This window comes from Myotis myotis, unplaced genomic scaffold, assembly GCF_014108235.1.
Source record: "Myotis myotis isolate mMyoMyo1 unplaced genomic scaffold, mMyoMyo1.p scaffold_m19_p_9, whole genome shotgun sequence".
Taxonomy (NCBI): Eukaryota; Metazoa; Chordata; class Mammalia; order Chiroptera; family Vespertilionidae; genus Myotis; species Myotis myotis.
In genome coordinates this window covers 25026369-25039366 of record NW_023416401.1, presented here as the reverse complement: position 1 = coordinate 25039366, position 12998 = coordinate 25026369, and the positions used below count along the sequence as shown (strand labels likewise).

General features: G+C 45.0%; 2 protein-coding genes across 5 annotated transcripts in view; one reads left to right on the top strand and one right to left on the bottom strand.

The window, feature by feature from the left end:
* Nucleotides 1-8329, bottom strand: part of STK4 (serine/threonine kinase 4) — an 89474-nt gene extending 81145 nt beyond the window's left edge. For 3 of the 4 annotated variants that reach the window (XM_036323435.1, XM_036323436.1, XM_036323437.1), the window contains exons 1-2: nucleotides 8216-8329; nucleotides 1798-1878 (exon numbers count right to left, since the gene is read on the bottom strand). In XM_036323435.1, the coding sequence (XP_036179328.1) occupies nucleotides 1798-1878; nucleotides 8216-8250 (116 nt within the window). In that variant the 5' untranslated portion in view covers nucleotides 8251-8329. Of the gene's footprint in view, nucleotides 1-27; nucleotides 135-1797; nucleotides 1879-8215 lie in introns of those variants that run through there. The other variant, XM_036323438.1, reaches the window with a different exon arrangement.
* On the top strand, nucleotides 7093-12813 carry LOC118663629. Its single transcript, XM_036323443.1, has 2 exons — nucleotides 7093-8689; nucleotides 12708-12813. Exons 1-2 carry the CDS (start codon nucleotides 8042-8044, stop codon nucleotides 12732-12734), a joined length of 675 nt encoding a protein of 224 aa, XP_036179336.1. The 5' UTR covers nucleotides 7093-8041; the 3' UTR covers nucleotides 12735-12813.
* Nucleotides 12814-12998: the final 185 nt, after the last annotated feature.

Genomic DNA, 12998 nt, shown 5'->3' with positions numbered 1-12998 from the left:
ATGTAGAGGGCAGTTGTTTTCCCATACCTTTCATGCTGCAAAGTCAACTTGCAGTCTTCAGATTTATCTTGCAACTTGTCTTTAGCAGCACAGATGGTATCATCTTTTGCTTTCCTTCTCTGCTGAATTTCGTGCTGGATTCCAAAGAGTATTTTTCCAACTTACAAAAAGATGATGACTAATGCTTTTTACAAGGAGGTAATCCATGAAAAACCTATTCCATGTAATCCAGGATAGGGTTTAACGTGATTATCCTATCTATATAATAAAGAGGAATATGCTAATTGACCATCATGCCATCTCAAAGATAAAGATAATGGCGCCCACAGCCAATAAGGAGGGAATATGCTAATTACTGCCCCACCCTCAAAGATGGTGGTGTCCACAGCCATAAGATGGCGGCGCCCAGTCCCCTCAGCCCTGCCGGGACCCCTGCCTCCGGAGTCCCCCAGTCCCCTCAGCCCCCCAGGGCCGGCAGACACTTGTGCTGCAGGCATTGGCAGCAGCAGAGATGTGATGGGGCATCGCCTTCCTCTGATCGCCAGGTCGCCTCCTGCCCCTGAGGACTCCTGGACTGTGAGAGGGGGCAGGTAGGGCTGAGGGACCCCCCTCTCCAACGTATGAGTTTTCATGCACCGGGTCTCTACTTGAACTCTATTAGGCATAAATGACACTAAACCCCCAAATAATTTAATGACATATAAGACCTGATTTTAAAGAGTATATAGTAATTAAACAACAGACACTTAAAATCAGAATCTACAGTAAATAGACAATAGACATTTTTTAAAGTTAACATTTCAGTTCTTCTCTTAAACCAGTACTTGTAAGAGACTTAAAACACACACACACACACACACACACACACTTATTTGCTTATATATACAAACTATTTCTGAAGTATACATAAAAAACTGTTACACTGGTTGCTTCTGGGATGTGGAGAGATAGAGATAGGGGGCAAATTTTTTTCACTGTGTACACTTTTATGCTTTTTGAGTTTTGAATAAGAATTACTTACCTATTTAAAAATTAACAACAAAAACTTAAGAAAGGGTATCCCTAATATTTTAATGTTCTTTAATTACAGGAGAATAAATAAGCACACACACAAGAATGAAAAGGATATGTAAAAGTACAAAAAAATTATGATGTAGCCTTTATGTATCATGAAAGTCAATAATGGCCACTACTATTACTAAATATCATGTCACCAGTATATTATAAACTCATTCAAAAATCTGTGTTTCAGGAAGTCCACTGGTACCAAACCTGGGATTTTGGATCTCTTAGGAAGTCATAAAACTAGTAATAGTTCTTGATCTATTTACTATATTTCACAATGTTGCACTAACTAAAATGCTGAATTCCTTTTTTAAATTGAAACAAATTACTACATATCAATTAGAAGTCATGAACTACAAATTAAAATGTCTGACTGACAAAAAATTTTAAATAAAGTATAAACTAATTAGTGCTGTTAAATAGATAAAAATCATGCAAACCATGGATTCTACAAAAGTAAAAAACAAAAACAAAACAAAAAACCCAATACATGTCCTTGGTGTTAAAAAGACCAGAATCACTAAATCTTTCTAGAAAAGTGACTGAGGAAAGAGGGAAAGGGCATTTCAAGATGTAAATTTACCTCCCACCCCACCCAGAGCAGTGCCAATATGCATCATCCCCCTCTCTTCTCCTTAGGTTTGCAAAATATTGCCATAAGAAAGGTTCATATCCTTCCGGTGCTGGGGGAAGAAAATGACTGGCATCTACCTGTATTTTCTATATACTCACCCTTCTCCAAGTTTCTCTAAGACATCAAACACTTCTTCTGGCTGTTTAGTTAAACTATCTTCATCCAACTTTTTCAGCTGCCTGTGATTGAAGAAATATAAACACAAAACACATTTTACTTGTTAGCAACTAGAACACAAAATACATTATTTTATTTTTTTAATATATTTTTATTGATTTCAAAGAGGGAAGGAGAGGGAGAGATAGAAACATCAATGCTGAGAGATAATCATTGATCAGCTGCCTCCTGCACAGCTCCTACTGGGGATGGAGCCCACAACCCAGGGATGTGCCCCAACCAGGAATTGAACTGTGACCTCCTGGCTCATACGTCGAGGCTCAACCACTGAGCCACGCCAGCTGGGCCTAAGATGCTAATTTTAAAATAAACAATGTGCCTGGTTTGATTCCGGGTCAGGGCACATGCCCGGGTTGTGGGCTTGATCCCCAGTGTGGGGCGTGAAGAGGGCAGCCAATCAATGATTCTATCTCATCATTGATGTTTCTATCTCTCCTTCCCTTCCTCTCTGAAATCAATAAAAATACATTTTTTTTAAAAAAGAAATACAAAATTAGCATCTTAGGAATTCCTCTATTAAGTCTTCACTAGTAAACAACAACAAAAGTAAACTAAGAGACTTTTAAGGGCAGCTGAAGGACTGTCCTATGGAAGTATAACATGTGTCCTGGGTCATCCTGATGACCCAAAATCAGGACAAGGTGGTGGAGAGCTACCAAGAGGCTAACTTCAGTCCAACAGGTGTAAGAATTTTGTAACAAGAGTAGTTATAGCCCTGGCCCGTGTTGCCCATGGGTTAGAACATCGGCCCACACATTGAAGGGTCACTGGCGTGATTCCCAGTCAAGGTCACATACCTGGGTTACAGGTTTGATCCCCAGCCCCAGTCGGGGTGCGTACAGGAGTCAGTCTCTCTCTCTCTCTCTCTCTCTCTCTCTCTCTCTCTCTCTCTCTCTTTCTCTCTCCCACCTCACCCTTCTCACCTCCCTTCCACTCTCTCTAAAAAATATCCTCACTCCTTCAGTGAGGATTAAAAAACAAACAAACAGTAGTTCTAAAGTGGTTTAGACGGCCTTAAGTAATTCCTAGATCCCCATCACTGGAAGCTTTAAACAGAAAATAAATCATGTGGCTGAAATGCTATAGAGTAGATTCAAGCATTGGATGTAACCTTTATAATTAACTCATTTAAATCTGAATATCCCATGAATTAAAATGGTATAACTATCTCTTCAGAAAAGAGGTTTAATGTAAAGTTAACTATGAATTGAAACATGGTCTTAAAATTGGAGACTAAGGAATACATAGAAGATCCTTGCCCACCATTAACAAGTTGTTGATAATTTTGTCGAAACACAAAGATTTTACAGGTATCACAGGAACAGGAAGTAGAAAGTATATGCTTAGACATGATCAAAAGTGAAATATACCTAGGCAGCTGAGAGTGTCAAACAGTATCACAAAAACTCTCCCACAAGTAGTCACGTACCTCTGACTAGTCCCCAAAAATCAAAGATATATGGTTGCTTAAAACTTCCAGATAATTCAGATTTTTCTGTCTATGCCAAACAACCATAACACACATGGGAGGTTATAAATTAATAATATTATTTTAAACTCCGAGACCTCTGAGAAGTATTAACAGGCTTAAAGAAGGAGCTTGCTAAGGAATATCTGTGTGCCTGTGTATATCTTCTACACAATGACTTCCTGAAACTACAAAAGACAACAAAGAAAAGAGAGCTCAGGAAATGGTGAAATATAGAAGTAGTCACACTGGTGATTTCTTTGTAAAGAAAAGGTTTAAACTAGCTGAACAATACCAATTTCTACACTCACACACACACACACAAAAAAAAACTTGAATTTTACACACACACACACACACACACACACAAATGTGTAACTTCCTAGAGAAAAATAGCAAAACCAGAAGATAACAAAACTATAGACATATCAAGTGGATCTACCAATAAACACTGATCTAAAAAGAATAATCTAATAGGATTTTCTAAATATCAAAGACTATGTACTAGAGAAATGGAGTTTTACTCCAAGTCAATAATTATCATAACTTGAAAGTTAACATAACAAAATGACCATGGTGACCTTTGAAAAACAAAAGTTCCTAAAAATTAAATTCCAATGACATCATTAAAAACTCCCAGCTTCCAAACATCAAGGGCTGAAGTGAAACTCCTCTTAAACTTCAGAAGTAAAATTTCTTTTTTTAAAATGTTTTTTATTGATTTGAGAGAGAAACATCGATTTGAGAAACATTGATCGGCCTTCTGTATGCACCCCAACTGGGGATGGAACCCGCAACCCGAGTATGTGCCCTGACTGGGAATCCAACCCGAGGTCCTTCGGTGCATGGGACAAGGCTAAAGCAACTGAGCCACACTGGCCAGGGCAGAAGTGAAATCCTATGAACTCAGAAGTTAGAATGACATCTCATAAATCAGGGGACTTTTTTGTAACCATATAAACAATGGACAATACCTTATTCCTCAAGTATAATTAAAGTTTTATAAACAGCTTATATAAAGGAAGATCAAATGTGTTCCTTGGAAGTTGACTTTGTGGTTAACAAAAAACTAAACTCACTATTTCAACTACAGGGAGACCACGGCATAACAAAGGAAACTGCTGCGGCCACGAGAGAGACAGCTGCAAGCCTCTGATAATACTCTGACAAGTCAAACTTTACATGACGGCCCAGGTACTTTTTAAAAACAATCTAAGTGCTCTTTTGTTTGTTTTTGGTTCCGGCTTAAGGGTTCTTTATATCACTGATGCCTGATAACCCAGAGGTGGTCAATAAACACTTGCTAAATGGATTAACGAATGTAATGATGGGAATCATAACCCTTTATCAGCAGTCTTTGTGAGTTTTCAAAATAAAATAGAATTTCACGTCCTGGCTAGTGCTGTTCAGTGGTTACAGCATTGGCCCACACACAGAAGGGTTGCAGGCTCTGTCCCAGCGGTTCTCAACCTGTGGGTCGCGACCCCTTTGGGGGTCGAACGACCCTTTCACAGGGGTCGCCTAAGACCATCCTGCATATCAGATATTTACATGACGATTCATAACAGTAGCAACATTACAGTTATGAAGTAGCAACGAAAATAATTTTATGGTTGGGTCACAACATGAGGAACTGTATTTAAAGGGCCAGAAGGTTGAAAACACTGTTTAAATTTCCCCAGCCATAACCAATCAATATGTTTCACATCACATTGGTGTTTCTCTCTCTCCCCGCCCCCCTTTCCGGCTCCCCCTCCCTTCCACTCTCTCTAAAAATCAATGGGAAAAATATCCTCAGGTGAGGATTTACAACAGCAAAAACACCCACACAGAATTTCACCCCGAGAAGTATTCCTGGATTATTAACAAATAGGATTTCTATGAAACATCTTTTGACAAGTGACTTAATGATATTTTACACCATGCGTCTTCATGGAAGAAGTACCATAACCATAACAGCCCAACTCTGATGATTCAGCTCTCTCAGCTGGGATTTGCCCAGGTCCTAGGTAGTTTCACAGCTTACTCAGAAACCAACAGGCGTGGCCAACACAGCCTCCATGGACCAAATACCAGCAGATGCTCTTCTCCTAAGTCACATAGCCACGTGCATGGCAAGCATCCCAGAAATGCACTCTACACCTTCCGCCACACTATTCCCTAATGGCAACTCACTTTACCAATCAACCTCCTACATAACCATCAGCTTTAATCTATCATCACTCAGTCACACACAAATGTCTAACTCACGAGCACAAAGAGCATTTCCTACATTGGGATTGCTAGAAACACATACAGACTGAACCTCTGAAAAGACCCCTGCACCTTTCCAACCCAAACAAGGGTGTTTATGAAGTAGTTACTTACAGGTCTGGCTAAATCTCAAACTTCTTTCTCCCATCTTAGAACTCCAGTACGGTTCATTTTATTTATGTACACCCACGCCTCTTTCCACACAGTATTCAATGTGGATGGGTTGCAACACATAAATAAGATAAATTGATGAAGTTTTTAATGATAATAAAAGTAATGTGTTCCCCGCCCCCTCAAATTCATATGTTGAAGTACCTCCAAAGGTGACTGTGTTTGGAGACAGGGCCTTTAAAGAGGTAATTAATGTAGAATCAGGTCATCTGGGTGGGCCCTAATACAACATGACTAGTGTCCTTATGAGGGTAGATGAGGACACAGATGGGCACAAAGGGAAGACGATATGAAGACATAGAAGGGAGACAGCGATCTACAAACCAAAGAGACAGGCCTCAAAAGGAACAACCCTACAGATGCCTTGATCTCAGGCTTCCAGCCTCTAAAACTATGAGAAAATGAATTTCTGTTGTCGAAGTCACCCAGCCTGTGAAACTGACATGGCAGCCCTAACAAACTAGTACAAATGATGATAAAGTTAATCTGCTGCAAAGAAGGCACTTCACTAGTTATGAGAGCAGGCAAGCACCAGTCATGTGAAAATTCAGCCCTTTGATGCTCTTTTCTTGCACATTTCATACATTTTTTAAAATCCAAAAGGTGCAGGAGTGTCAAAAAACAAAAAGGCTTACTCTTTTGCCCAAGATTACACAGCATAAGGCAAAGGTAGAAAAAAAAACTCAGATACCTAATCGTCTTTCAATTAAACCGAAGACTTGGAACATGTTTCAGGAAAAAAAAAATGTAACCAGTGTACCTTTATAACCGAATCACTACGTGCGACTGCAGATCTTGCTGATACCCGGGAGGCCCTGTGAAACAGGGGTATTTCCAGAGAGGCATCGGAGTGAGGCAGTCCGAGCACGGGCTCTGGACCACACCGCCTGGATTAACACTCCCGCTCTGCCACGTACTAACTGTGGGACCTCCAACACACGACTAACCTCTCTGTGCCTCGGTGTTATCACCTGTACAACAGACACAGAAATAGCCACCACAGAGAATTGTGGTGAGGGCCACATGGGTCCATAATAAATGGAGTAACACAGAATTACCATTTTTATAGGTCAAAAATGGCCAGAGATCCGCAATTTCATATGGTTCAACAGGAGACCAAGAAAGCGCCCCAAAAACAGGGTCTGGCATTCAGTAAGTGCTCTATGCGTGTAATAACCATTATCATTTCGGTCTCGGCACATCGCACGGGGTGAATTACGAACCGGCTATTTGCCTCCTGCAGTTTGTGCACTTCAAAAACAAACCCCGAGTGCGCAGCCCAGGCTGCCAATCCCCTCCCTTCACCTCTCCATTGCCCCACACTCCCACACACTCAACACTTCCTACTTCAGTGCTCACTCGGCTGCAGGAAGTCAGAGGTCTCTGTGAAGCAGCAGCGAGCTATGCTGCACCTCAGAGAAGCACGACTCCCTCCGTCGCTACTGTCTCCTGTTCTCCAGACGCGGCAGAGTGACTGACTTAAGACCCTGGTGTCCACAGAGCAAATCAACGCTACCACTGCAGCCAACCCAGGAGGGCAGCTTTCCTAGGCTCCGCCACCTTCCTGAGCCTGGCCTGAAACAATTCCAGGTAGCTGTGGGATCTGGAGCTGAAACTCACAACACAATAGAGGCCCGGACAGGGCCCAGTGACCCAGACCTAGAGCAAAGAAGGAAACTCACAGGACTGTGCCTCAGATCTTAACCTAGGCCTCCACGTGCCCATCTTGAAAATATTCTGTTTCCTTACCTACCTCCCAACACTGGGTTCTGAGGGGCCGTGGAGGGCGTGAGGCGAATAAAACACTGGATATCAGGAATGAAAGATGCCATCACCATGACAGAGTGAGGACCCTACCAGGATCGTCTTCCTAAATGCCATCCTCCTCGAAGCCTTCCCTGGCCAGACCTTCACCCCTTCACGGTACCCCTTCGGAGCAAAGCTTCCGCCTCACCAGATCCTCCACGCCCGGCGCCTCTCGGGTGGGACTCCCTCCCGTGGAGTCCACCCCGCCCTCCTCGCTGCTCGTCCGGATCCCCCTTAGACGGACCCCTCATAAGATCTCATCTTCCTCCAGCATTCCCCGCATCTCGGCGAGTCCCCGCTAGGCTGGCCTCCCCGATAGCACCTCCTCCACCCCCACCCCCTGAGCAGGTGCTCTCCCTAACTTGTCTCCAGGTCCCTCAGCAGTTGCTCCCTTTAGCATCGCCCCAGAACGTCCCCTCAGCAAGTGCTCTCCCTAACCAGCCCCACGTTGATCCCCTCCTTGCGTGATGCCCTCGGGAGCCCCATCCGCCGGAGGTCCCCCATTCAGCAGGTGCCCCATCAGCCGGGTCGCCACGCCCCGCGGGTCCCTGCCCCCGGGGGCTCGCACACGGCTGGCTCTCCTCCGCCAGCCCCCGCCTTTCCCTCGCCCACCCCCTTCCTCTCAGCCAGCGGCCCCTCACCGGCGCGGCGGGTTCCTCAGCTGCACCGTCTCCATGGCGCTGCCGGCAGCCGCCCTGACCCGCTCAGTGCTCCATCCTCCCCGAGGACCTCCCAGAGCCCGCCCCGCAGACCCTCCCACACTTCCGCTTTCCGCCCACACCGGAAGCGGTGCGCGGCGCGGGGAGCTGGGCGGGGCCGCGAGGACGGCCGGCGTCACGTGGTGCGCAGGGGCGTGGACCCAGAACAGTAGAGGCTCTTGTCCTGAGCGGCTTAAGCCTGGCTCGGGACTCGAAGATGTCTCGTTGCGACGCTGTTTGCCCAAGACAGTGGGTCCCCGGGCCTGGAACCCATCTCTGCCTCAATCGCGACCCCTCTTTTCTCAGACGGAGGTGCCGGGACTTCCTGCGAAGCGCCGGCTTGATAGGAACGGCGGATTCTTAACAAGCCACGTCGTACGCGATTCCCGGGAAGCGCTGCTCCAGGGACTCCTGGAGGTATTGGTGGTTTTCTAGCTTTCTTGCCGGGTTGCGTTCTTCCAGATGGAGGCTGGGCCTGCATACCCAGTCCTTGCATGCCACAGAGCCGCAGCCTGCAAACTGCCCTACCCCTTTCAACTGCCTCACCTTCGTGTCACTTGGCAGACATAAAAATACCTAATGTTTATGAAGCTCTTGCTATGTACTCGCTTTCATGTATTACCTCCTTTAATGGTTATATCAAGCCTGTAACGTTATCCTCAGTTTTTTGTGTTATTTAACACAGTGCTTACTACCTTCTCAGTGCTTTATTAATATTAACTCATTTAACACTCCGATCAACTCGGTAAGTATGGTAATATTACTCTCCCAAGGCCACAGAGATGAAGAGCACAGAGCTAATAATGCAGGTTTAGGGATGTGATGTCTCATTCTGGAGCCTGCACCACCAAACTGACAACCATTGATATGTACCCACTAATTGAACATCAGAATCAGAAAGCTTCCTTTCCTCTCTGAGCTCCAGTTTAAACTATTGCCATGGGTACATCTTCAGTTGCCACCACCATCAATGAGGGTTAGGAAAAAGGCAGATGCCACCCAATTTACCATGGGGATAGTTACAGGAGCAGCTTACCCAGAGTAACCTTTCGTTGTTGCTGACTGTCCTGTTTTTCCCCTATGCCATCTATGAAACTTAATACCTGAGCAAACCACTTTGAGGGCTACCCAGATATGGCACCCCATATTCTAAAAATGGGATAATGGAGCCATTATCCTGACACAGGAGGAGAACATTTACAGAGGACCGTCTATAATCCTAGATTGTCACTTGATCCTTAAAACAATACTATGAAGTAAGCGTTATTATCCCCAGTTTATAGGTTAGGAAGCTAGTGAGAGCAAAGATTTTAACCCAAGACTATCCTGACTCCAGAAAATTCACATTTTATTTGTCAGTTTGGTCTGTTAGAAATCTGTACAAATGGCAGTGGGAGCCCTGAGGAAGTTGAGACCCAGGAGAGTTCCTACAAAGTTCAGGAAGCCTTCACAGGTCCCTCCTTCAAGAAGCCAATTTTCAGTCCTCTGAAATCCCCTAGCACTTTTCCTATACGGCTTGACTTTACCTTATGTTCAGACCCTGCTGCCCACTGGGGTTTTTCCTCCTTGAAAGATCTAATCTTCCATTCTGCCTACATACTCATCCCTCTAGATCAGCAGTTCTCAACCTTCCTAATGCCGCGACCCTTTAATACAATTCCTCATGTTGTGGTGACCCCCAATCTCATTGTTACAAATTGAACATAATTAAAGCATAGTGATTATTCACAAAAACAATATGTAATTATATATGTGTTTTCCGATGGTTTTAGGCGACCCCTGTGAAAGGGTCGTTTGACCCCCAAAGGGAGGGGTCTCGACCCACAGGTTGAGAACCGCTGCTCTAGATGCATAGGTACTCAGTAAACATGTTTAAAAATAAAGTCAATTTATCAATACATAATACCAAACATCCCTCCTTTGGCCCCTCCCCAGGATTTTTCCAGAAGATAGACATTAGCTTTGGAAGGTACAGAATGTCTTTTCCACTGTTGATGGGACCCCAAAGGCCCACCCATTTCAAGGAGAGCAGACACAGATTCTATCTCTTGGTGGGGGAGTTGCAAGTTTCTGGAAGGGCAAGGAGGAGTGGAAATACTGTTTTGTCCATTTTTGAAAACTACAATTTGCCACAAGTGTATTTGTGTAGTGTACCATTTAGAATATATCCAGCTGCAAGCAACTTAAAAAGAAACCAAAACACAACACCAATCATCAAAATGGTGACTTAAGGAACCATGGCATTCGTTTATTAATTCTGGGTTAATTCAGTGGCTCAACAATGTCAAATTCGTCCTACACAGCACCTTGGCTTTTTCTATTTGTGCATTTATTGCTTACAAAATGGCTACCACAGCCCTAGCCAGTTTGGCTTAGTGAACTGAAGAGCCTGGGTTCAATTCCAGTACCTTGGTTGCAGGCTCCATCCCTGGCCCGGGTCAGATGTGTGTGGGAGGCAACCAATGGATGTGTCTCTAACATGGATGTTTTTCTCTCTATGTCTCTTCCCCTCCCTTCCACTCTCTCTAAAAATCAATGGAAAAATATCCTCGAGTGAGGATTGACAACAAAAATAAATAAATAAAAACTCCCAAAAGGAGTTAAAAAACACACACACACAAAAAAACAACCCAAAATGGCAACCACATCAACACTACCCAAAGCAGAAAAAGAGCAAAAAGGCTATCTCGAAGACCTGACTCTCTCTTCAAGAAAAAATACAAAACTGTCCCATGAGCACCCAGCAGACATCCTCTTATCTCATTGGACAGGTCAGATCACATTCTCAATAACTGGCAAAAGAGAATGAGATTACTGTTGTTGGTAATGTTAACTCTGTGCCTGTTAAGAAGGGCTCCTGGTGGCTAATTGGGCTCAAATTTATAGAGCCTAGCAGCTGGTGCTAAATAGGGGTCTCTCATGCCATGCTTCAGAGAAAGCATGAACTGCCTGCCTACTGCACTGTGTTCTGACTAGCTGAGCTGACCCTTATAAAGGAATTCCTGGGATCGAATTTCTACCAATAGGAGCTGCACAGCTCTGTACTCATTTGTATCTTTAATGACTAATCAGAGTAGCTCCATTCTGACCAGTTAGGATAAGTGCTATTGGGACCCATCATACAGTGAGGATTTGGAGTCCTTATTTGCATAGAAATGGGCCAATCAGTGGCTGAGGGTGGCCACTCTTCTCTATATAAATCCAGCTTCCACTCTGAGGATGGCTTTTGGTTTCTCGTGAGTGCTGCATTTACTTGGCCAGAGCCATAGCACCAGAGCTGCCTCATGCCCAGCCCACCTCACCATTGAGATGTTTCACAACTGAGCAGTTTTCACTGAAGATGTCCTGTGGGTTCCCCCTCCCCCTTTACCACCCCTCAAATTGGGGACTTCTGTTGGTGTTAAATTGGCAGTGATGACCTTTGGTTAACAGTTTAGAGAAATCTTGAATCATTTCCTGGGCCAGGAGAATCTCTGGCAAAATTTAGGCTCCGGAAGCAAAAATGGGTATGTTGAGTAGATGGCCAGCTGTGTGTGTCTCATCTGGTTTCCCCTCCACATTATGTGCTCATTCTTTCCTCTTTTACGGGCCTCAGCTGGGCTGAGGATTCAGCTGGAACAGCCACCTAGCCCTCAGAAAGTTCACAGTCTGGTGTGGGTTAAGAATTTAAACAAATAATTATAACTAGATTCCTGAGGGCAGAGACCAGGTCTTTGTCAACAAACTTTGTAAGTGCATGTTGGGTGCCAGGTCCTATTAGGTCTTGGGGAGACAAAGACTTACTTCCTACCTTTAAAGAATTCAAAGTCTTTGGGGAGAAAAAAAAAACACCTGGGCAATCGGAGCACTAAGTGCTAAATTAGGGATAAACCTCAGGAGGAAGAGGAGGGACATAATGGAAGAGGGGAGGAGTATTCAGGAAAGGGTTTCAGAGGAGATACTCGTATTTGAGTTGATTATAGGTTGAGTCAGGATAAAGCAAAAGAAAAAGTGTTTGGGGGAAAAATGCCAGGAGAAGAGAGCATACGCAAAGGTTAGGGCGCAAGCGGAACAGCTTACTGTGTGCAGGTAGCAACAAGCAGTTCAACATTTTCTGAGTAGTAAGTGGGACATTAGGTCAGACGAGGCTGAAGATAAGCTGGTTTCCCTCAGCGGAAGATCTTATCAACTTCTCGGTGCATTTATTTATTGTGTCCCTAAAGCACCAGGTGCCAGTTAGCTTCCAGCCTCAGGGCCTCTACTCTCGCTATCCCTCTGCCTGCCTACATATTCTCAGGTCTCGGCTCCATTACTAGTCCCTGAGATGCCTTCCCCTAGCCCCTTAGGGAAAACAGTTTCCACCTGGCCCCTTTCTATGCATTCGTGTTTTCCTTCCAGCACTAATAATAACATGGGATTTTCCTCTTCGTTCGCTCCTGGGTTAACTGCCTGTCAGGTCCCCCTAGCGTGTAAGCGCGTGTGAGCAGGGACCTGGCCTCTCGCACGGTTTCCCGCGTGGCGTCCTAGCAACCCCAGGGGCCCCGCACAGCTCGAGGCGGAGCGCGCTTCGGCAACGTTAGCCCCGCACTGAGCATGCGCCTGCGCAGAGGGCGGCTCCGCGGGCCACCGGTTCGCGCAGGCCGCGCCTCCGCCCGCTCGGTCCCGCCCCCTCCCGGCCAGGTTACCCGTGGACCCAGCGCTCGCAGCCGGTGTTTCCCCCGGACGCCGTTCCGCAAGCCTCGGCGGC